Source organism: Lodderomyces elongisporus, chromosome 4 (assembly GCF_030384665.1).
Source record: "Lodderomyces elongisporus chromosome 4, complete sequence".
Classification (NCBI taxonomy): domain Eukaryota; kingdom Fungi; phylum Ascomycota; class Pichiomycetes; order Serinales; family Debaryomycetaceae; genus Lodderomyces; species Lodderomyces elongisporus.
In genome coordinates this window covers 1,005,775-1,028,544 of record NC_083676.1, presented here as the reverse complement: position 1 = coordinate 1,028,544, position 22,770 = coordinate 1,005,775, and the positions used below count along the sequence as shown (strand labels likewise).

General features: G+C 36.7%; 9 protein-coding genes and 1 non-coding gene across 10 annotated transcripts; 4 read left to right on the top strand and 6 right to left on the bottom strand. All coding sequences in view use genetic code 12, as the record gives it.

Annotated features, from left to right (window-relative positions):
• Window positions 1-197: 197 nt before the first annotated feature.
• OPI3 (Phosphatidyl-N-methylethanolamine N-methyltransferase) lies at window positions 198-863 on the bottom strand (the record flags this gene model as incomplete). The annotated part of the gene is made up of 1 exon (XM_001526081.1): window positions 198-863. The coding sequence occupies one exon, from the start codon at window positions 861-863 to the stop codon at window positions 198-200; it is 666 nt and encodes a 221-aa protein (XP_001526131.1).
• A 2,533-nt stretch (window positions 864-3,396) lies between these two features.
• Window positions 3,397-3,470, top strand: PVL30_003535. Its single transcript has one exon. It is a non-coding gene; the product is annotated as a tRNA-Lys (tRNA).
• Window positions 3,471-3,920: 450 nt separating this feature from the next.
• On the top strand, window positions 3,921-4,988 carry ORT1 (mitochondrial ornithine carrier protein; the record flags this gene model as incomplete). Its single annotated transcript, XM_001526080.1, has 1 exon — window positions 3,921-4,988. One exon carries the CDS (start codon window positions 3,921-3,923, stop codon window positions 4,986-4,988), a length of 1,068 nt encoding a protein of 355 aa, XP_001526130.2.
• Window positions 4,989-5,254: 266 nt separating this feature from the next.
• On the bottom strand, window positions 5,255-6,394 carry AIM6 (Altered inheritance of mitochondria protein 6; the record flags this gene model as incomplete). The annotated part of the gene is made up of 1 exon (XM_001526079.1): window positions 5,255-6,394. The coding sequence occupies one exon, from the start codon at window positions 6,392-6,394 to the stop codon at window positions 5,255-5,257; it is 1,140 nt and encodes a 379-aa protein (XP_001526129.2).
• Window positions 6,395-7,207: 813 nt separating this feature from the next.
• Window positions 7,208-11,047, bottom strand: PVL30_003532 (uncharacterized protein; the record flags this gene model as incomplete). The annotated part of the gene is made up of 1 exon (XM_001526078.1): window positions 7,208-11,047. One exon carries the CDS (start codon window positions 11,045-11,047, stop codon window positions 7,208-7,210), a length of 3,840 nt encoding a protein of 1,279 aa, XP_001526128.2.
• A 2,036-nt stretch (window positions 11,048-13,083) lies between these two features.
• On the bottom strand, window positions 13,084-14,139 carry PVL30_003531 (uncharacterized protein; the record flags this gene model as incomplete). Its single annotated transcript, XM_001526077.1, has 1 exon — window positions 13,084-14,139. One exon carries the CDS (start codon window positions 14,137-14,139, stop codon window positions 13,084-13,086), a length of 1,056 nt encoding a protein of 351 aa, XP_001526127.1.
• A 1,125-nt stretch (window positions 14,140-15,264) lies between these two features.
• PVL30_003530 (uncharacterized protein) lies at window positions 15,265-15,672 on the top strand (the record flags this gene model as incomplete). The annotated part of the gene is made up of 1 exon (XM_001526076.1): window positions 15,265-15,672. One exon carries the CDS (start codon window positions 15,265-15,267, stop codon window positions 15,670-15,672), a length of 408 nt encoding a protein of 135 aa, XP_001526126.1.
• A 168-nt stretch (window positions 15,673-15,840) lies between these two features.
• PVL30_003529 (uncharacterized protein) lies at window positions 15,841-17,856 on the bottom strand (the record flags this gene model as incomplete). Its single annotated transcript, XM_001526075.1, has 1 exon — window positions 15,841-17,856. The coding sequence occupies one exon, from the start codon at window positions 17,854-17,856 to the stop codon at window positions 15,841-15,843; it is 2,016 nt and encodes a 671-aa protein (XP_001526125.2).
• An 809-nt stretch (window positions 17,857-18,665) lies between these two features.
• YRA1 (RNA-binding RNA annealing protein) lies at window positions 18,666-20,700 on the bottom strand (the record flags this gene model as incomplete). Its single annotated transcript, XM_001526074.1, has 2 exons — window positions 18,666-19,058; window positions 20,419-20,700. The coding sequence occupies 2 exons, from the start codon at window positions 20,698-20,700 to the stop codon at window positions 18,666-18,668; spliced, it is 675 nt and encodes a 224-aa protein (XP_001526124.1).
• Window positions 20,701-21,785: 1,085 nt separating this feature from the next.
• Window positions 21,786-22,643, top strand: PHB1 (Prohibitin-1, subunit of the prohibitin complex (Phb1p-Phb2p); the record flags this gene model as incomplete). Its single annotated transcript, XM_001526073.1, has 1 exon — window positions 21,786-22,643. The coding sequence occupies one exon, from the start codon at window positions 21,786-21,788 to the stop codon at window positions 22,641-22,643; it is 858 nt and encodes a 285-aa protein (XP_001526123.1).
• Between the last annotated feature and the right edge of the window lie 127 nt (window positions 22,644-22,770).

Below are 22,770 nucleotides of genomic sequence, written 5' to 3'. Positions count from 1 at the left end.
ATACTTTTTCTTTATACACCAATTGAAAATCTACTTTTAAGATATTCTTTTTGTCTACAGTTTGCATTTGACATATTTGACATATAAAACAATGCCAAGTTTGCACTTGGCGGCCTCATTTTAATATGCTTATGTCCAGATATGTGTGCAGCTTTGTGTGCAACTTTGTGTGCACTGGGTGGTGTTCACTTGGTTGATCAATCCAACTTCAAGTGATACGCGTAAATCTTAGCCGTGAATGGCTCTTCGAAAAGCAAGGCAATCTTATACATCACCCACACAAACAACGTAACCACCAACCCCACGGGTTTGCCATACCAGAGTGCGGTTCCCAAGAAACACAAGGTGCTTCCATTGTACATTGGGTTGTTATTGACACTGAATGGGAACCCCGTGACTCTTTCTTTCATTAAAATTCCAAAGTAGTCACCCAAGTAAGTACCAGTGACACCTAAACTCCACATTGAAGTGATGACAAAGATATTACCCACTGCAAATGAAACAACGGCCACTGCTTTAATAATGAAGGAATCTAACAATGGTTGGTAAGTAGGTTGCGCCTTGAGTAATTCGTGATATACAGAGTCACGGTAAATGCCCAACGAGAAAATTGTAATGGCTAACAAGTAACAACCCAACTTGGCGGACCTGGTGACTTTGGTGATAAACTTGGTACGGTACTGTAAACGAGCAACAATGTTCCAGAAAATCGGATTAAATGCAATACAGGCCAAAGTGTAGTAGAACAAATTATCAAAGGTGATGTAACTTGTCAAGTTCTTTGCAAGAAACGGAATTTCCTCTTTAAGTGAGGAAAAGTCCTTAGTAAGAAACTCAAGCGAAGTATGTGTAGATGTACTCATTGCTGATGCTGCTGATAATGTTGTTGTTGCTGCTGACGCTGCTGTTGCTGCTGATGCTGTGCTCCGTAGAGGATTGATTGATTTCGATAATGTTGCAACTGTTGCAGTGGCCAAGCTTGAGTCGCGCAGTCGGAATTCAAATAGATCCGTAAGAAGCGTGTGGTAAGTGAGTGGCAATTTGGAAAAAATATATTCTCTAGTAGGAGAGATTTTTTTTTCAATCGTTGACGTCTTTGGTTGTCCCAGAGTTAGCTTTCTTGTTTTTTATTTTTGCTTTGTTTGCAAAAATTGTAACTACTGTAATTGATCCCTACTGAAGGAAAAGAAAAAGGAAAGAAGGAATCAAAAAAAAAAAAGAAGAAGAAGAAGAAGAAGCGAAATATGGCTGTTTTAAAGTAACAGCCTATCCAGTGGTTAAGCGATTATGTGACTGAGGCGATGGTGAGATGAGACAGTTTGTCAATGCGTCAGAGCGTCAGTAGGTCAATGGCTCGGTGGGTCAATAGATGAGTAATTGGGTGATTTCAAGATGTTTATGGTGAAAATATGTATACCTATGCTAAAATATGTCGACTACGTTCTATATATATATATATTATTTATGGGGAGAGACACGGAAACACACAGACGGACACACACACACAAAAAGAAAAGAAAAGAAAAGAAAAGAAAAGAAAAGAAAAGTGTTGAGAAATTTCCAACACAACAAGTAGGATGTAGGTGCAAACAATACAATACGAATACAGGCGCAAATATAATAAGTGCATGACAAAATTAGTGCCTAGTAAATAGTAAAGGGTTTGTTTGTTAGATTTGTTTAGTCGTTTGTTGTTCGCAATTTTTCAGTTTCTATGTTGAACCAACAATTATTATCTTTCGATCCTGTAAAGATGATGCAACTTTGTTAATAATATACGTTTTTGATCTAATGGGCCAACATCTACGATGTACAAGAATGGCTTGGTGACAAAACCTGACAAAGATAGCTTGGATCTTGTTTCTTTTTCTTTGTATATATATATATATATATTAGGAAGAGGAAAAAGAAAAGAGATGTTGTGATTTTGTTTTGCAGCATACCGCTTCGATGCAGTGGATCGTTTAGGATTGTATGTCAACAAGACTTTTGCACCACGGTGTCCCCATTACCACTACTCTTTGTAGATACTTTTATCACTGTTTCTCAACAATATTGGATTGAGTTCGAGGGTGTCTATGTATTTGTGTGTGTTTGTGGGGGTACAGTTGACGTTGTCAGCAATTTTGCACGAGGTGCTTTGGTTGGCTCATTTTATTATTTTATTTTAATTTTTTTTTTTTTTGAGCACCCAAAAAAAAGGAAGAAAAAAAAAAAAAGAAAAGAAAAGAGAAAAATGACATCAGTTCTGATTGCGTTATTCTTGCATGTGATAATTTTTATGTACTTTATCTTTTTTTTAAAAAAATAAAATACTTTTTCTATCACAAGCAATTTAACTAACTAGTAATCTCTCAGGATTGAGTGGTAGCTGCTACCATTTGGTTTATATACAATAATAACCATACTGGAGGCCAATTATGATTTACTAGAGAGTTAATTATTTCATAATTTGATTATAGAACTGCCTTTAGAGTGCCATACAAATGTTGTTCACTTTTACTTCAGCTTCTCATTGGTACCATAAACATTGTGTTTTGAAATAGTTTGATGTTCCACTTATTTTTTACACGAATTACATTTTTTTTACTCAGCTTTGTAAAAAATTTCAAAAAAAACCATTCAAAACTTTCTCCATCCCATTTTGTTTTTTCGGCAGCCACCACCACATGCTGAAAAGAAATCCAGTATTATTAATATGGGGACAACGCAAGAGAAATGGGGGTGGAGATGCAATGTAAAATCTCCTCGAAATTTATGGTTTTCAAGTCATTTCACAACTTATAAGGTGCATTTATTGATAAATTGATTGATTGTTGCTAAATTTTCCCAACCAGTGCTAAAATCAAAAGTAATAAAACAGATTAAAGTACAGTAAAGTGAGATGGACATGTATGCGAATAGTTTTAGATATCGTCTCGTACATTACTTTTTGTGTGTGCTGATGTTGTTGCTGCTGCTGTTGTTGTTGTTGTTGTTGTTGTTTCTTTCTATCTTTCGTTCTTCTTCTTTTTTCCCCCTGGCGACATTACGAAAGAGGAAAAAGAAATGTGCATATATACATATATAAAAAGGCACAGTAAGAAGCAAGTAATCTCACCATTTGATAAGAATGAGAAAAGGGATGATACACTAATTGTAAATCTCGGAATCAACCTGTTCAACAACATAGTAACGAAATCGTTCAGAACAACAAATCGAGCTTCAGCACAACAAAAAAAACAGCACCAAAAATGATAAGAAAAAGGATTTGAGAGTGTTTAGAAAGAAAGAAGGAAGAAAGAAAAAAAAAAACAATCACAAGTTTTGCAGCAAACTTTTCAGTATAGCAATTCATGTAAAACCACACTGTTTTTTCTTGCAACAAACGTGTGCAGTAGCATACTTGTTGGTTTAGCCTGGCTAGCTCAATCGGCTAGAGCGTGAGACTTTTAATCTCAAGGCTGCGGGTTCGAGTCCCGCGTCGGGCTTATTTTTTTGTTTTTTTTTGAATAAACTAGTATTTTTTTTCAACAATTGGAGAGTGCTACTATCAGACCATTGACAAATAAGTACATGTCTAAATCATGCATCTGACCCTGAAGTTGTATGAAGTTTTGCTTTTATTCTTCTTCTTCTTTTTTCAAATTTTCATTTTTTAATCAGTTTTTTTCACCGCGCTTAACAAGTAAATCTTGGTATTCTTTGTTTAAGTTCTCCAATCTCGTAGATTAATATTGTCTTTCTTTCTTTCAGTGTTTTTTTTTTTCTTTTTTTTCAATTTTCGCATCAAAATCACATTAATTAATTTTTTCTCAATGACATCAATTGAAGCATTCCGTTTTATTCGAAATTTGCTTATCTTTTGAGAAAAAAAAAAAAAGTAAAGAAATAAAACTAAATAAGAAACTCATCAATATATACCCTCATATTCAACAGTAATGGAGGAGGAACAGGTACTGCGCGATGTTGCTAGACCCACTGAGCAGAAAATTCACCCAATAAAAGAGGTCACGTTTGGTGCCATTTCAGGAATGGTTGGTAAATTAATCGAGTTTCCTCTTGACACAATCAAGGTTCGACTACAGTCTAATCATGGCCAATCGCCCATAACAACAATACAAATGATCCGCCAAACGTATCACAACGAAGGATTTGTACATGGATTTTATAAGGGATTGAAAGCTCCATTGCTTGGTGCATGTTTAGAAACAGCAATATTATTTAGTAGTTACAACTATGCTTCGACTTTTATCGCCAACCGAATCGATAAATCCAATGGAACTAACTCGAGAAAGATTGTTTCAGTCGACGACATACCATTCTGGAGCAAATGCGTCTCCGGTGGATTTGCTGGACTCATGGCCAGTTTTATCTTGACACCCGTAGAGCTCGTGAAATGCCAATTACAAGTGGTCAATATGCATAATAGCACACCTTTAACTATTCTGTCACAATTACTGCCGCAGGTGCAAAAGTCATCATCATCATCAACAACATCAACAACAACAACAGCAACAACAACAACATCAACATCAACATCAACAACGCACTCTTACTCTTCAATAGTAAAGCGAACAATAAAGGATAATGGTATAACCGGATTATGGAAGGGGCTCGAATCCACTATAATCAGAGAAGTTGTAGGCACAGCAATTTGGTTTGGCACTTTTGAATACCTCAACAATCACTTCAAAAGTACTGCTGACCCATGGATTGAGAACCAAGATTTACAATTACTATTTAGTGGTGCTGTAGCTGGGGTTACCTTCAATTTGTCTGTGTTCCCCGTTGACACCATCAAGTCAAACATTCAAACACATGATATCTTAAACAAAGCAGAACATAAACAATCAAACACAAACTTTTGGAAGGAGGCTAGGAAATTGGTGCTGAGGAAGGGAGGCATAATAAATCTCTATAATGGATTGGGCATCACTTTGGTAAGGTGTGTACCAGCAAACGCATTAATATTTTATACATATGAACTCTTGAAACGCAATTTCTAACAAAAGGGAAAACAACTGCATCTTCAATAGCAACAACAACACACACACACACACATATATATATATATATATACATATACATATATATATGTATATGTATCAAAAAAGGTTAGAGGAAAGATGAACTAGAACAATGAGAAAAAAAAAGAGAGAATAAATAAAAAAGAGATATTATAGATTACCACCAAAAACAAAGTCTAATGAAATTACACTAACACAACATATTCTATAAAATGATAATAATAATAATAATTATAATAATGATATCAATTGGGAAACAAGTTGCTTGCGCGTTGTAAGTCATCAACATTCAACAAATCGGATCCAAGTTGGAACAAAGTTTCCAAATGCAGATCCACCAAGTTCCAAGGCCATGTCACATCGCCCCAAATTCTAGTTTTTAAGCCATGCTTGTGAGCAGAATCAAACAATTCTTGGAGCTTGCTTTGCTGATCATCATTGAAATCGTTTCTCAATGTCGAGTTGTATTCGTCACCCAACAAACCCTGGATCCCGCCACTGGCGACACGTGACAATTTACTCCATCTCTGTAATTCATTTTCATTTGCAGACAGGTTGAAATAACCCAAGGGCCCATCCAAAAAAGTATAGCGAATTTCTTCTTCTTCAACTTTCTCTATGGGTAAGTTACCAGTGATTGTCAACACTAACGGGCCCTCGTGCAAAGTATCATCAGTAGCATTATAGTACGTTAAGAATCCAGCATCAATAAATGGCTGCAAGAGCGGTTTCAATGCATCATAAGTCGAGTTGGGTTCCGTTTTAAAATCAAACCAAAGATAAGCCTGTTGCTCAGGATCATTGTAGAATATGCTATGTTTATTTTGGTCACCCAACAAAGCGTTACCACTGCCATCAGTATAGGTAAACTTGGGATTAGCATAGCTTAGGAATTGGTAAAGGGGATTCAAGTATAAATTAAACAATGTATTGATTGGACGTAAAAACACTTGGTTATGACCAACATATACTTCATCATCCCTGAAATACAAAGTTGAAGGTTCGCCTCCGCCATTGGAACTTCCATTACTAGTAGTCGCATTTACTTTATTTCCTCCCTCTGCGGTAGTCTCTGTACTTGTACGTTGTAATGTATACGTTTTTGGAAAATACCAAATATCACTCTCAATACTCACGGCACCAACACTTAAAGCATCAAATAATGGATGTGCTCTCCAATAATCATTATGTGAATGCAAAGGTTTTGGGTAGACATCTCTAGTTAATCCCTCAACGGTATAGTTAAAAGGAAGCACCGGTGTACTATTGGAGTTCCCATCGTATTGCAATAACGCTGCTGCTGCTGAAGATGAATAGGATGAATCGATGGAATTATTGTTGTATGTCTCTCTCGCATGTAGCGATGGTTTAAAGACATTAATCATGATTAATAATGGAAATGTGTATTTGTAATGGAAAGAAATTGGATAAAAAAACAAAGGAGTTAAATTCTGAGCTATGTTAATGAAGATATTTTGGGAGGAACAGCACCATTATATATGTACAAATATATGTCCAAACAGCAACGAGAAATCCAGTTTCCTCTATTGATATATTTTTTTTTCTCTATTTCTTTCTTTCGTTCTTTCGTTCATTCGTTCTTTTAATACATATATACATTGTTTTTTTTTTATTTTTTTTCTCATATGGTAATGAAGATGGGAAACGTGCTACTTTGTGTCAACGTGGGGAGGAGGAGGGGGAGGGGGAGTGTCTCTTTCCACAGAATACACAATTTATTTTTCTTCTGTTCTTTTTTCTTCCCACACTTTCTCATAGTAAAATTTCCAATTTTTTTTTTTTCTCTCTCTCTCTCTCTGCTTAGCTAGCTCGGATATAGGCAAAAAAAAAATGAAATTTCGCCGAAACTGTGGAGATTTCAGCGAGACTAACGAAGGAAAAATAAAAATAAAAATAAAATAAAAAGAAAAAGAAAAAGGAACATTGAAGAATAGAGAGGACAAGAGAGAGAGAGAGAGAGAGAGAGTGCAATCACACCTCCGCCTTTCACACGAATACTCCTTGAAAAAAAAACAAATGAAAAGAAACAATCATACATAAAAGTTGCCACGCAAGGTTCATATACAGTAGGCCACCTAGTCGTGACTAAACCATTACCCGTTTGCTATCCATTCACGAGTTATTGTAATAAATTATATACATTTTATAACACATTATTAACACAGTATAAACTATCTCTAACGGTGCAACAAGTTATCAAGGTACTGAGTTAACTTGTTCATTCGTTTTATGGTGATTTCCATAAGGTCCTCGTCGCAAAAGCTCAATTTATACTTTGTGAATTCACAAATCGATGAAACTTGTTGCGCCATGACGTTCTGGTCAAACAAACTCTCAATGACGTCGTCTTCCAACTCAACACCTTCAATATCCCGAGTTTCACCAGTGGTTAAAAACTCAACAACTAGTTTACCTGTCTCCTGGTTTCTCGATAACTTGATAAATTTTGTCAAGAATACCAAACTGCACGCAACTGATAAGAAAGCGGTAGAAAAGGACAAGGTATATTGAGGTAATTTAACCCAACTTTGCTTGACAGATGCTTTCAATTCTGGCGCCTCCCACCACTCTCTAGTGTTCATCACATCGCGGAGTGACGAGGAAGACGGCAGCTTTCTAAACTCATCATCCTCAGCATTGAACAATGTGGGACCACAAACAATGGAAAAATCCTTATACTTAGCCAGCGGAATAAGTTCAATCAATGCAACAAACCCCGACATTGACTTGATAACTTCAACAAGACTCTTCCAGTGTGTGACGTCAAAACCCTTTAATAAAGTGGTGGGGTCGTCCAAGTCCAATAATTCATCACAGATCAAAGGCTGGCTCATTTCGTCTGCTTCACTCATATTCATTTCGTCATCATTGTCGTTGCTATTGCCGTTATTATTATTATTATTGTTGCTGCTGTTGTTATTGTTATCATCATCGTCATCATCATTGAGCTGTCTTTTTCTAAAATCATGTTTCGATAATTTGAATTTCATCACCCGTACTATAAAGTACGTGTACTGTAATACTTCACCAACACGCAAAACCATATTGGCAAGCCAATAAGTCACATTCACAACAATGATTTTCCTGTCCTCTACAACGCTGGAGTGCAAATTCTTGATCTTATTCGTAAGGTCAACATTGAATTCATTCTTACTAATCAAATTATCAAATGTCAAGTCACCATTTGCCAATTTGCTCAATAGGCTTTCAAATATCTTGCTCGCCAATGTTAAGCTGTTAAAATCAGAGGGAATATGATCTTTGTCATGTAATTGCTTCCACGTGGTTCTATTTGCTCCAAGACTTAATGTTTGAAAGTCAGTATCATCTAAAGGCAACAACACATTATTTGAATAGTGATCTCTTTCGTAATCGAATTTGAAATCATCAATAATCGACGATAACTTATAATATGGTCTCCCCTGCATGAATCGTAATAGAATTATATGGTATACGTAAAAACTCCACATCAGTTTCAAAACAACCTCACGCTCATAAATCTGTCTACTCGTTCTAGAAGATGAATTGCCCAATTTCAGTTTTGACTTTGGTTCCAGTTTCAATCCAAGTTTCAGTTTCCGTTGTGACTCTTTTTCGTCAAATCTTTTTTGGCTATATACTTCGACGAAATTGTTGTCATAGATTGTCTCATAAAGTTTGATATTATGCTGATTGATCTTGTTCATGTGAAATCTCACTGCGGTACATTTGGCTATCAATTTGTAACAAACCATAATCCCTAATCCATTCAAATTGTCCCAGTATTTGTACATTTTCTTAATCCAATAATGTTCATCTGGGCTTATTTTGAGCGTGGAATCTTTCCGCGTGGCAATTATACAAATGGTTCCAATGAATATGTGCAAAATGGAACTATCAGTGTTTAATGAAATATTTTTCAAAAAAATGGATTTGCAAGGGAGAATCTGGTGCCCTGGCTGGTTGTAAATGTAGTAATAGTCAACCAATTTGTTTAGTGTTTTCCAATCTGGTAGTTCATACTTTGCCAACTCTTTATTGGAGAATGGTGCGTCTTTTTCATCATCGTATTGTGGAGCTTGAATTTTTGGGACCACTTTACTATCCGCATAAGACTTTGCTTTAGCAAAATTGGCCTCTTTTACCTTTCTGCCAAGTATAGGATCGCTCGTTTGCAGCTCATTGTCTCCAGCATGGTTAACAATACTACCTATATTATTATCGCGTTTTTTAACTTCATCACTCTCACCACGATCCATTTGATTCGAAGGGCGAGATTCTGTTGAAGCTGAAGCTTTCATTCTAGTACTTTTCACATCGAGCAGACCAGCTGCAGATGAGGCAATACCACCTGATGTTCCTGGACCTTCAACGCTTTCCAAACCGCTTTCCGGGGTTGCTTTTTTTGCTTGTACTTTCTGGTTTTCGACAGTGGGCAAAATGCTCTGTTCCTCGTTTTCATCACCTTCACGATTCGTCTTTCCGGTTGTTCTAAATAAGTCATTTTGAGGCGAAGGCAGTGGTCTAAAAGGGCGCATTTCGTAGCTTCCTGGATAGTCCAGATGTTCACGAAATGGAGGCGGTGGAGGGAAGTCATGATGCTGATGACCGTGTGGGCCATGGCGAGGACCATGAGGACCATGAGGACCATGAGGACCATGAGGACCGCGTAGACCATGGCGAGGCCCATGTGGCCCATGTGGCCCATGTGGCCCATGAGGACCATGAGGTCCACGAGGGTGAAAACGAGGATGAAAATGCAGATGTTGTGGTGGAGGAAAGGGAGGGAACTGATGAGATGCGGTTTGTGATGATGTAGAGGGAAATTTGTGAAAAGGTGGCGGACTATAAGGATGATGAGGATCATGACGCAGATGTTGGAGATGATGAGGAGGAGGAGAGGGAGGAGGAGGAGGTAATCGATAAGAGTGACCATCATACCCTTCTAGCGGAGTTCGTGGTGGTAATTGTTGTGGTGGTGGTGGGGGCGGAAGTGTCAGGAAAGGTGGTGGGGGCGGTGCAGGCTGAGATTGAGATTGAGATTGTAATTGTGATTGTGATAGGGGATAGCCAACAGATGGTGGAGGTGGTGGAAAATGAGAATATGAGTCAAACCCGCGTGAGAATGGGCCTTCTTCACCACCACGGCGGGGATGGGTGTGGTTGTGACTGCCTAGTGGGGGAGGAAGGGGCGATTGTACTCGATGGCCTACATAGTTATCTTCTGACAGCGGTCTTCGTGGAACATCAGGTCTGGAAAATGATATGCTTGGGTTAGTCCTTGAGTGCATAAATGGAGGTCCTTGTTTGTGGCCGTGATGGTGGTCGTGGTGGTGGTCGAGACGACGGTAATTAGCTCTTGTCTCTGGAAAGGACCTTATAGTAGGCTGCGGTGGAGGTGGATATTGTCGTCCCATTCGGTCTGAATATGGTTCGGCAAGGGCTGGAAGTCTATCGTAAGCACTGCTTGTTAATGACTGTGCTGGTGATGGGGGTGCAGGTTTTACGGCATTTCCGGTCCCATCAAGGATATACAGACTTACGCGTTGTGTTGCTGCTTCTGATTCCCTTTCCAGTAGTGTTTTCCTTATCCTCTTTGCTTCCGATGCCAGAGTCAGTGCTGAGCCCATGTTGATATCTGTTATTGATTCGTGCATGCTGATTGTCTCATCGTCATTTGCGTCTTTCCGCTTTCTTCGACCGCCTCTGTTGCTTTGGACAAAGACACAATCGATATCAAGAAATTTACAGTTGGAGCATGTCCTAGTCTTTTCTGGGATAATCTTTGTTCCATCAGAAGAGGTTATTGAGCTCACCGGCTCACCATCACATTTGATCTTCTTTTCACGACATGATAAACATGCTCTTCTGGCTACTCTTCTCGGTCGTTGTCCCTGAGTTTGTCCTTGTGCTTGTGCTTGTGCTTGTCCTTGCGCTTGCCGTTGTCCTTGAGTTTTTGGTTGGCTCTGCACTTGGACATCGTGGCTGGAATCACGACTTCCTTTAGTGAGGCCTGCTTTTGGATTAGCAACTTGCATATAATACCTGGTTGGTTGGTTGGTTGGAGCCCCTCTGCTATGTCTATCAGTTCTAGATGAAGTAAAAATGAACAGTGACTGTTTTTTTTTTTATTTTCTCCCTTTATTCGTTCTTGTTCTTGCTTTTTTCAATTTCAAAATCTTTTTCTATTTTTTCTATTTTTTCTTTTTTTTTGATTATTTGGTTACTGTATTTGTTTGTTGCTTCTTTCGGCATTTACAAACACCAGAAAGTGAAGGAATAAAAAAAAAAAAAAAAAAAAAATAAATAAAAAATAAAGAGAAACAAATTTCTTTCTTTTTTTCTTTTTTTTTTAAAAACCGCAAAAGCAGTTGTTCTCCTCCACGAATTACGTAAGAATATAGTAATATAAGTATAGATACTATAGATACTATACATACTATACATACTATACATACTATACATACTATACATACTATACATACTATACATACTATACATACTATACATACTATACATATTTGTTTTTTTACACAAAGAGAAGTGTGTGCTATTTTTAACTATTCTGTTCCCGAGCACTTTGGTGCCGTGCGGTATTTGAAATCAACATCCTCGGCTACTCATTCAGTGCTCATACAAATATATAGATATAGATATTATTTTTGTTGTTGTTTTTTTGTCAGACAACCTCATAGTGAAGGAATATGTTGTTTGGATATATACTGCTACTAAGTTAGGAACTGTTTGACTTTACAGCCAATCCCGTGCCCAATTTCAAAGAGTTAATATGATCAGACGAAAAGAAAAGAAAAAGATTTACAAAAAAGGCAAAAATTAAATTTGGAGAAGGAAGAAGGGAGAAGGAGAAAAGAGAAAAGAGAAGAGAGGAGCTGAAGCTGGAGTGAAAGTGTGACTTAACGGTGTCCGGAATGGACGTTTTTTTTTATATTTAACAACTTTGCTATTCCATAAATTCGTATTTCAAATGCCGGGATGTCCACACAGTGTGCAGAATGAAAAAATAATAAATAAATAGAGAGCTACCATGCAAAAAAGAACAAAAAAAAAAATAAAAAAATATCTCTCATTCTGTGAACTGTACAACAAAGAGGGACAAAAATAAAATAAATAATTAAATAGAACTTCCACTCAATCACTTCCCCTCCCCCCCAAACACACACACACACACACACACACAAAAGAACATAAAGAACAACAATAGAATAAGAGAGAAAAAAAATATTTGAGAACGGCAAATCGAAATTATTTTCCTTTTTCTTTTTCTTCCTTATGCCTTTAGACACCACATATCGGTGATAGGTCAAGGCAATTCAAAAACACTTTTTATTGTTAGGATAAGGGTTATATATTCTCTTATCTCAAACGCCTTGATGGTAGAGATATAGTTCATGGCAATGGAATGTTAAAAAAAAAAAAGCAACTACAACCACAACCACAATCACAACAAAAACCACAACCAGAACAACAAACCTTTTTGATTATATTGTACAGCGGCATTTGATACCCGTGTATTATCCTATCTTCATCTCTTATTGTGTGTGTGTTAAACTGTATTCCCGTGGCAAAGTATTCCTCTTCCTATTTGTCAGAGCAGCAATTAAATAGAATAGGCAAAAAAAAAATTTTTTTTTAATATAAACAGGAATATCAATAGCGTAAGCAAAAAAAAAAAAAAAAAAAAGAAAAAGGAAAAAGAAAATAATTCCGAGACTTCCGAGTGAGTGAGTGTATGGAATTCCAGATGGGAGTTAGTGAAAAAAGGTGATTCAATAAAAAATAGTCAATGTTGATGTACTATAACACAACCATGGCCAGTCTATAAGTATATATATATATATATATATATACATATCTGTATATGGAGGGTCTATATTCATACCACTATATGTATAGAGGGTCACGGCATATGTCGCAATTTGATATATAACTTGAATATTCCATACTACTCAACCACCTATAAAAGTGCAACAATTGTATCACGTGTGCACATATTGTCATAGCAGATTTGATTTTTCTCACACTCTTCTCACACTCTTATGCTGCTTTACCTTTTTTAAGCTGAAACCTGCTTCTTCACTTTCAAAAGTCTAAAGATCTCCACAAGTTTCACACTACCAACCAACAACTCTTCCTTGAAATAAAACAAGAATGCCGCAGTGAGTATACTTTGACTCAACTTAACAGCTAAACCACCATACAACCCTTCAAGACCTTCCTCATGGACAATCTTTTTAATCTCTTGATACATTGACAATTGTGGCTCTTTCTCCTCCGTCAAGTGCTTTTCTCTTAAAACCTTCTTTTTAATGTGCATTCTCGACTTCAAGGTGATGTATGGGTACGTCAAGGACGTTGCAATCAACTTACCAAAAGCGCCAATAAAAAAGGCCTTGATTGCAGTAAATGACTTGACACCATTCTTGGCAATAATCGCATTTTTGATCTGCTCAAATATGGTGTACTGAATGATGGGGTTGACCACTAAAACCAAGGCTGGCAATACGCCGGCAAACAAAGTTCCCACTCCATCATTCTCAATAATGCTCAAAAGAGTCTTGAAAGTCGAGTTGGAAACATCCTCTTCACCTTGTTGCTTCTTCTTCTTTTCAGTCATCATCCGCGTGTTGGCAACCCAAAATGGATTAGAACCAACACAAGTCACAGCACCAGCAATCGCACCAGTTATAATTGACTGAATTGTCGAAAGACCGGCCCTTTTCTTCCCAGCAGTCCTATTTGCCTTCAAAAAAACATTCGATGTCAATTCGTAGAAATAGTAGTAGATGAAATTAGTCAATATTATACCATAAAGGGCACTCTCCAACCCAGAGTACAAACCAAATACACCCTTCTCATTAATAATTTCCTTGGCAGCAAGCACAGAGTTACTATTCTTCACAGCATATGTAAACCGTTTCAAAGCAGGTTCACTCTTGAGTTTTTCGAGTTTCGCCTCTAGCTCAGGCGAATTGCTAATCTTTTCCTCCTTCTTTCTAGCTTGAGTCTGTGCCAAGGTGGACAATGTCACCAAGGGATAGGTAACAATCATTGATAAAGCACCACCACCGGCACCAGCAATGGCATGCGCAATCTCTTCATTATCAGACATTGTAAAATTTTCAGTTGTTTCCCAAATATAAAAATTAGAAAAAAAAAAAAAACAAAAACAAAAACAAAAAAACCGTGTAAAATCAAGATGGTTATCTAAGGTGGTTATTGATTTGAATTAATAAGTATATATATGTATATAAGCATAGACTCACACACACACACACACACACATATATATATATATATATCAATCTGTCTAAGTGAATGAAAGTGTAAACTTTTGATTCTCAAAATATTTACTTTGTGGGGGGGGGGGAGGAGAATTGGTGGAGACATAAGAAGGAGACAAGGTGGGGGAGAGGACGCAAATTAACGGAAGGAAGAAAAAAAGAAAAACAACAACAATAACAACAATTAAAAAAAAAAAAAGAAAAACAACAACAACAACAGATTACCTATTATTTCACTTGGGGGAAAAGCATTAACATGACAAAACATATGCAATCATTTCTACATTGATTCAAGCCTCTACAATCAGCAAGCAAAAAAAAAAATAAGATCAAGCACCAATAGGTATCATATCATTTTTCTTCAAACACCTGAAAGCTGAGTTTATTAGTTTCGGAAAGACCAAAAGAAAAAAAAAAAAGAAAACAGACCACTAATATTAGACCTATTATCGATGGTTAACCACGGTAATTTTTTGGGTAGACATGATAAACTAGACCCATGTACAAATCACATGCAGTTGCAATGTGGGGTAGTTGGTCTTTTCATTTTCTTCAAAATAGTTTTTTTTTTTTTTAAAAAAAATAAAACAACAAATTGTCGTGTCTTTTTTCTTGTAGAGAAAAAAAAAATTGAATTACGCGTAAAGAAACTAACACGTGATTTAATGCACTTAAGATATCACGTGATTGTTGGTTCCTTTTTTTAATAAATCAAAAAAGAAATAATAAAAAAAAAAAGAATTCAAAAAACTAAGAAGAACAGAAAAAAAAATAAAAAGCGAAATAGGAAAAGGATTGTCGCGACATACTGAGGTGTTTTGAGATCTATCTTCAAATTATCTTACTATTCCATTTATCATGACTACACATACCATCTATTGGTCATTACTTTCAAAGTTACCACTCCAAGCACCTAAACACCAGCACCAGCATAAACATAAATACAAAAAACCATGAATAGATTAGCTGAGAAGCCAACTGATACGAGAAGTACCCTTGTACGAAGATACGGTATTTTTGCTGCTGTTGCTGTCACCTTATTCTTAATTGGTAAGAAACACATTGCTTACGAAAAAGACCAGCGCCACAAGATGGAAAATGACTCGGACTTGAACAATTCAGATAACGAGTTTGCCGTCAGCGTTAAAAGACCAGGGTTCCCCGAAAATAATCCAAATTTAAACTATGATGATGCAAGCAGGAGAAGCAAATACGTTGGTAGTGGAGATGCCTACAGTTCAAGAAGACCTGGTGATCGTTTAAACTTTTATAATGTTTTAAAGATGAAATGGTTCCCCGACGACAAGGAGAAAGAGGCTCAGTACTATACACCTTCACGAGAAGACAAGATTGTGAAATAAAACAACACAAAAAAAAAAATTAGAAAGAAAAGGGAAGAAGCCAGCAGCGAGAAGAATTGCGGTTTAGAACGATTGAACGGCGACGCTTGAAACTTTCTTCTCAAAGTGATATCAACATGTAAATAGCTATATAGCAGAGATCATATAACTCATCAACTAACCGACTGATTAGCTTTCAGCAATAAGTTCTTTAAACGCAATCTCATAAATCAAGTTTGACTTTAGAAATTTCTCAAGACACCATCCGCAAAGGAAATTGTCTTGCAACTCTTGCAAAATCATCACAATATTAGACTTGATTTGGTCATCATGATTAAACAAGTTGATGAGCAATATCTCTATCCCTTTATTTTTGTCAAATATGGTCAAGTTTCCTCCATGTGCCGAGGAACTTTGTAAACTAGTTGAACTGCTTGGTGGAATCAAATATGTAATCAACAAAAAAATCTCTAATGATTTGCCACTAATAAGAAACTTCAAAATATTAAACCAAATCTCCCGCTCATTGATTTTGTTATTGACCACTGAAACATTGCTCAAACTTTGCAAATGGTAGTGCAAGTCGATCATCAAGTTTAATTCATTGGATAAATTGGGAAGCAGGAGGTTATAAACTAATTTCTCAGTATAGAGCAAGTCCTGAAACTTTTTGGAGATTAATTGATAACAGGAGATTTCGAGTAGTTTGTTCGTATCACTGGTCCAGAAATACCCAATCCCATCTAACAACAAGACGAGGTCCTTATTCGACGGCACCAAGCTATTATTGAAATTCTTTGAGCTCAAAAGTATTCGAATGATTTCGTTTATGTGTCTTCTAAAAATAAGTTGTAGTGTTGTTAAGTCATCATTATAATTGAATAATGAAAGTTGTAAATTAGAAAGGAACCTGGCATCTTCCGCAATAATTGAATTTCGAAACTCTGAATAACCAAATCCGCCACTGCTATTGCTATTACCACTAGCGCCACCAGCGCCACCAGCAGCACCAACACCAGCACCACCAAAAGACTTGCTATTCTCAATATTAGAACTGAGAAACAACTCGTTTGCATCCAAGTCATAAAGTAGGTCCCATAGTTTGTCATTGTTTTTGAAAAACGGATTTATTGTACCAGCAATAAAACTCTCACACTCTTCAAGAAGATCGATTTTGGAAACGTCAATTATAGGGAACACATTATAATTTGTTAACAACCCGCTCAATATTCCACCACCAGTGACAATCTTCAAGAGCAACAATACATGATCAATGATGTGGCCAGCACTATTTTCATAGCTTAGAAAAAGAATCTTTTTACCAGTTAGCACGGCATTGATCAATAAAATGATGGGAGGGGTTTGCAACCCATAAATAGTCAACTCGTTGTTTAGATAGCTGCTTGCCAATTTACAATTAAGAAAACTAATCAAGTTTGGTCTCATGTTTAAGTCTGTGGGATTCAAATAGTCTCCAATCGTGTCCGGCAAGGAAAGTAGTGGGATCCTTACTGGGATCTTCATCGAGTTAAAATCAATTACCGAGTTCAAACTCAAATCCTTACGTATGAACAAGGACTCATTCATGACTTGGTTCTTGCCAATCCCCAAAATTCGATTACGAAAACTTTCATCGTAATATATCTTGTCATTTATCGGAAGGTCCAAGATACTTGTGAGTAGAATTTTCTTGACGATACTTATATCATCATCACTTCCTCCACCTACAGATTTACCACCATTCAAGTCGTGACTGATCAGGAAATCCTTTTCATTGATAGCGCGGTACAACTCTTTGATGACACTATGGTCGTTCTTTGGAAAATACAAGTCCAAACAGATCATAAGCAAAGGTTTAAAACTTTTGAAAAAGCTCAATTTTGTCAAAACACTCAAACTCTTAATCTGAGACCCACGCTTAAACTCATCTTTCTTCATATTTGTCACTATAGTGTATAAAAAGTATGGCTCACTCTCACATGTATTTCGATTGTACAAGTATTGAAACTCTCCAGTGTTGAGATTTCGATACAACAAGAACAACGTGAAGTCTTCATTTCTTTTGTGAATCTGGTCGGGAAGCATTAGCTCAGGCAAGAAGTAAAGATTTTGAAGACCAGGAATCTCATTGGGGTACTGATATGTGAGACTGGGGCCCTTATCGATATGAAACTCAGCAGTGAGTATATATTCCAAATTTGGCATCTTTTTTTTTTGTTTCTTTTTTCAAAGAGTCAAGATTTTGCAAGAAAATTGGTATTCCTTTCTCCTTTTCCTTTTCCTTTTCCTTTTTGGTTTTTTCTTTTATTTTAGTTTAGATTTCTACCTTTATTTTTATCTTTTTTTTCAAAAATAGAAAAAAACAGGTTGCTTTTGTCGATAAATTGTTGATGTATATGATGACTTGTTCAATGGAGTGCCTAGCGAAGAAAGTTGATGTTCGCCGATAAAGAAACAATTATTGGACCCTTCGTGTTGTTTATGATTTGTGGTACATAAATATTACCAAACCATACTCTCGGCTAATTTTTTTTTTTCTCTAATTGTTTTTTTTTTCTTTTTTCTGCTCTTTATCGTGTAGTGAAAAAAGTACTTAAAATTAAAGTGACAAAAAACAATCAGCGAGACAGACCAAATGGTCACATACACCCTATAGGTATAATGAAGATACATCTCTGATGGTATTGCTTTTTACGAAATGCAAATTAAAAACAAAAAAACACATAGACAATTCTCACAACAAATACAACATCACATAATGATACTACATAAAACCTTATTATTAAAGTATATTTTTTTATATATGTATACAAAAGCAAAATTCGGATTATTCAATTTGAATACTTGCCTATGAGGCTGATAAGGCAAAAAAAAAGGAAAACTACTGGGAAGTCAAAAAAAAGACAACAACTTTTTTCTTTTTTTTTTTTCTTATTTTTTTTTTGGGGGTCGAACTAGACGAGTTTATTGACCACTACAACCACTGCAACTATAATGATACCAGCAGCAAAATTTTAATTTTCAAAGTAATCTGCCATCTCTTGGTCCAACTCTTCTACAGTCTTTTTCTTTTGTGGCTTCTTAGTAGCCTTCTTGGCCTTAACAGCATTCTTCTTGACCAACACTTTTTTGGCACCAGCCTTTGCACCAGCTTTTGGTGTTCTAACTTGCTGTACTGGCTTAGCAGTAATTCTAGCAGCCAATGGTTTCTTTGAAGTGTCAATAATCAATTCCAACTTCAACTTACCTGCACCACCATCGATTGAGGCACCGTTGTACTTCTCGACAGCCAAAGCAGCGTTCTTGCTAGATTTGAAAATGATAGTGGCGTATCCTTTAAATAGACCTTTTTCGTTGTAGCTCATGTCAACTTTGTTAACACCTCCAATTTGTGATTGAAAAAATTCCTATATTTTGTTAGTCATTCTGTTTCTCTTTCTCTCTCTGTTTTATTTTCTTAAATATTGGTTTCTACCATGTTATACAATTTGCTTTTTTCTTCTTTATTTACGGAGAAATGAAGGGTGAAGTGCATCTTCAAATTGCCAAAAACCTATAAATGGTACTCAAGGTCTTTGAAATGAAGAAATAAGAAATGAAAAAGAAATAGGGATCAAACAGGGATCAAACAGGGATCAAATGGGGATCAAATGGGGATCAAACAGGGATCGATTGGAAGTGCGTCTATCATATGATCATCTGGATAGACAAATGGTCTCTTATAGAAAGTGTGACCCCTCATTATTGGAATGAGGACTGGTGAGGGTTTGTTCCATGGAAAGAATGTGCCGTTAACTAACAAAAGTCACGTGCTTAGTTTCAATCGAGATACTTGTATAAGAAATTGAGCAACAATTTAATAAAACTATCACTCAACCAATTATTCAATTAATCAATAAATCATTTAACCAGATCAGATCAGATTGAGTCAAGTCAAGTAAAGTCGAGTCAAATGAAACTAATTTTCAAAGTCTAACCAATAACTCGAGTTAAGACTTGTAATCATTTGCAAAGTAGAAATGAAATGAGGTTTAGCAGCTCCTTAAATTTGCAAAACGCAGAAAATAAGGTGCAAAAACCAAAACCTCGATCTATTCCAATACCCTTTGTACCAGTCCACCAATCTAATGAGGCTTGTTTGTTGAAGAGAAAGGATCATACTCAATCCTCAACTATCAAGACACAAGTTCATTTATCGTTATCCATCCAATCAGACTCAGTGAATCTAAGGAACAAAAAAAGATAAGATTCAAAAAACAAACTTATGACTTAATGCAAACTTCCTCTCTATTTTTTTTTTTTTGGAGCAAGGAGGAGGGGGGGAGAAGGAAAAAAAAAGTTTAAGTTGATGCTCATAACGAACTTAGTAAATAAGTATGGATGAAAACCACACATCATCAGTTCGTGAATATAGCACAACCGTCTTCTCAAGTTTGCATCCCAGCCCAACAGATGCTAGTATTTGAAAAAGCATCAGAATGAGACATTCGGCTCCTATCAGATAGACGTAGCTTTGTTAAATAACAAAAATAAAAATGCTTTCCATACACCCAATAGATCCCCGATTATTGTGACAAAACACTTTCCAATACTTCACTTACTGACCTGCAGTGATGAAGTTCCCGAGATCCTCCATGTGTCCATATTACCCATTAACACCCAGATTGATAACCCATGAAAAATGATGCAGTAAAATTATTTTAGCACAACATTTCCTTCTGTAAAAAAAAAAAAACAAATTCGTAACTTTTGTTAAAAGCAACATACCCTAACATTGTCATGTTTCAAATCTCTTGGTAAACCCGTGACATTTACCTTTGTAGCATAGCTCAAATCTATAGCGGGAGCAGCGGCAGCAACAGCAGCAGCGGCTTTTGGCTTGTTGAATGAAACAGTGGCTGGCTTTTTTGCTTTGCCATTTGTCAACTTTTTGCCAACCTTGTTTTGGTTACTTTTGGCGCCAACTTTTGCACCAGGTCTTCTAGACTTGAAAGTCTTTTTGCTCGATGAAATGATATCATCTAATGATTTATCTAATGAAGCAGACATTTTGAATTCGATTTTATTTATTATATTTTATTTATTGTAAGTTGTCTTAAACTAACGTTATTTAGTATTGATTTGATTTCGTATGATATGTGTTGACCTGATCTGATCCGGTTTGTTTGTTAGTTAGTTAGATAGTTAGTTTGATTGATTGATTGATTAGAAAAATTTGTTTTATAGACTTATGAACAACAGCAGGGAAGTTTTATATATGGTGAGAGTTTTGTCGAGGATTTTTGAACTATTTTTCCTTTTTCTTTTTCTTTCCTCTTTTTTCGCGTAAGGTGAGCGCTGGCTTCATGTCTCTAAGACCGAACCAATTAACACGACCCATATTCTGATATAGAAGCATAGATTCATACATTTGTCCCACTCACACACTTGATAAATTGAATTTTTTAAATCCATCAATCAACCCATCGATCTTTTGTATACTTGACCAATAGGTTAGTTAATAGACTTGTCAAGTAATGAGCAAAAGTAGCAGCTCTATATACTACTAAGCTGCCTTGGGTGCAAATGAAATTTTCAGAGACTCTTAGGCGAAAACATATTGCTTTATTGTGATTCTTCTTTTTCTTTTTCCCCTGTTTTTCAACACACTCAAAATCACAGCTTTTAATTAAAAAAAAAATTTGCTTTTCCCCTCTCTTTTTCTTTTACCTTTCTTAGATGCAAACCTCTCGCATTCCTCTTAATTTAAACTTCGTTTCTTACCTCCAGTGACTGGGTCTAAAGGATCAACCAAGAGTTGACACACGTAATTGCTTAGTATATACTAAAAAGGTAGCGTACATACCCCGAGGGAGGGGAGGCAAAGCGAGAATAAAGAGAGAGAGAGAGAGAGTGTGTGTGTGTGTGTATGTGAGAGAGAGAGAGAAAGAGAAAACGAATGAGAAAAGGGAAGAAGGAGTGGAGAGTTCACGTTTGCCATTCGCACCAGAACTTCCAAAATTTTCCGCACCATAGCGCCTTAACAGTAAGGCTCAATTGTTGCTACATTAACTACTTACTACGAAAACGACCGCCAACACCAACACTTACACCACCACCACCACTACTACTACTAACACCGACAACATTCAAAGATGTCTCAAAGGATTGCAGAAATTGTTTCCAAGATTGCATTACCCGCTGGTGTAGCATTTGCAATTGCACAATCGTCGATGTACGACGTTGCAGGAGGAAGAAAGGCTGTCTTGTTTGACCGTTTGCAAGGTGTGGAGCAAAGAGTCATTGGCGAAGGTACACATTTCCTTATACCATGGTTGCAGAAAGCAATCATCTTTGATGTGCGGATCAAACCTAAAGTCATCACCACAACCACCGGGTCAAAAGATTTGCAAAATGTCTCCATCACTTTACGTGTCTTGACAAGACCTGATATCAACAAATTACCTACTATTTACCAAACCTTGGGCTTGGATTACGACGAAAGGGTCCTTCCTGCTATTGGTAATGAAATTTTGAAAGCTATTGTTGCACAATTCGATGCTGCAGAATTGATCACGCAAAGAGAAGTCGTTTCGGCTAGAATCAGACAGGAGTTGGCGAGAAGAGCCAACGAATTCCATATCGAATTGGAAGATGTTTCAATTACCCATATGACATTTGGCCGAGAATTCACCAAGGCAGTGGAGCAGAAACAAATTGCACAACAAGATGCAGAGAGATCGAAGTACTTGGTTGAAAAGGCGGAACAAGAGAAAAAGGCAAGTATTATTAGAGCAGAAGGTGAAGCAGAGTCGGCAGATGTTGTGTCCAAGGCGTTGGCCAAGGCAGGCGACGGGTTGCTTATGATTAGAAGACTCGAAGCTTCGAAAGATATCGCTACAACTTTGGCAGGATCTCCAAATGTGACATACTTGCCAAGCAATGGAACAGGTGCTGGTGGTTCTGAGGGTGCTTCGGCCTCAAACTCCCTTTTGCTCAATTTAGGTCGTTAAAGTGCGCGATATTTATAAGATTTTGTGTAAATAGAATTTTGATTTTGAAAGCAAATGAATGACGCAGTAGATTCGGTAGTCGAAGTAATAGCACTCAAGATTATACTGCTACTACCACAATTACTAG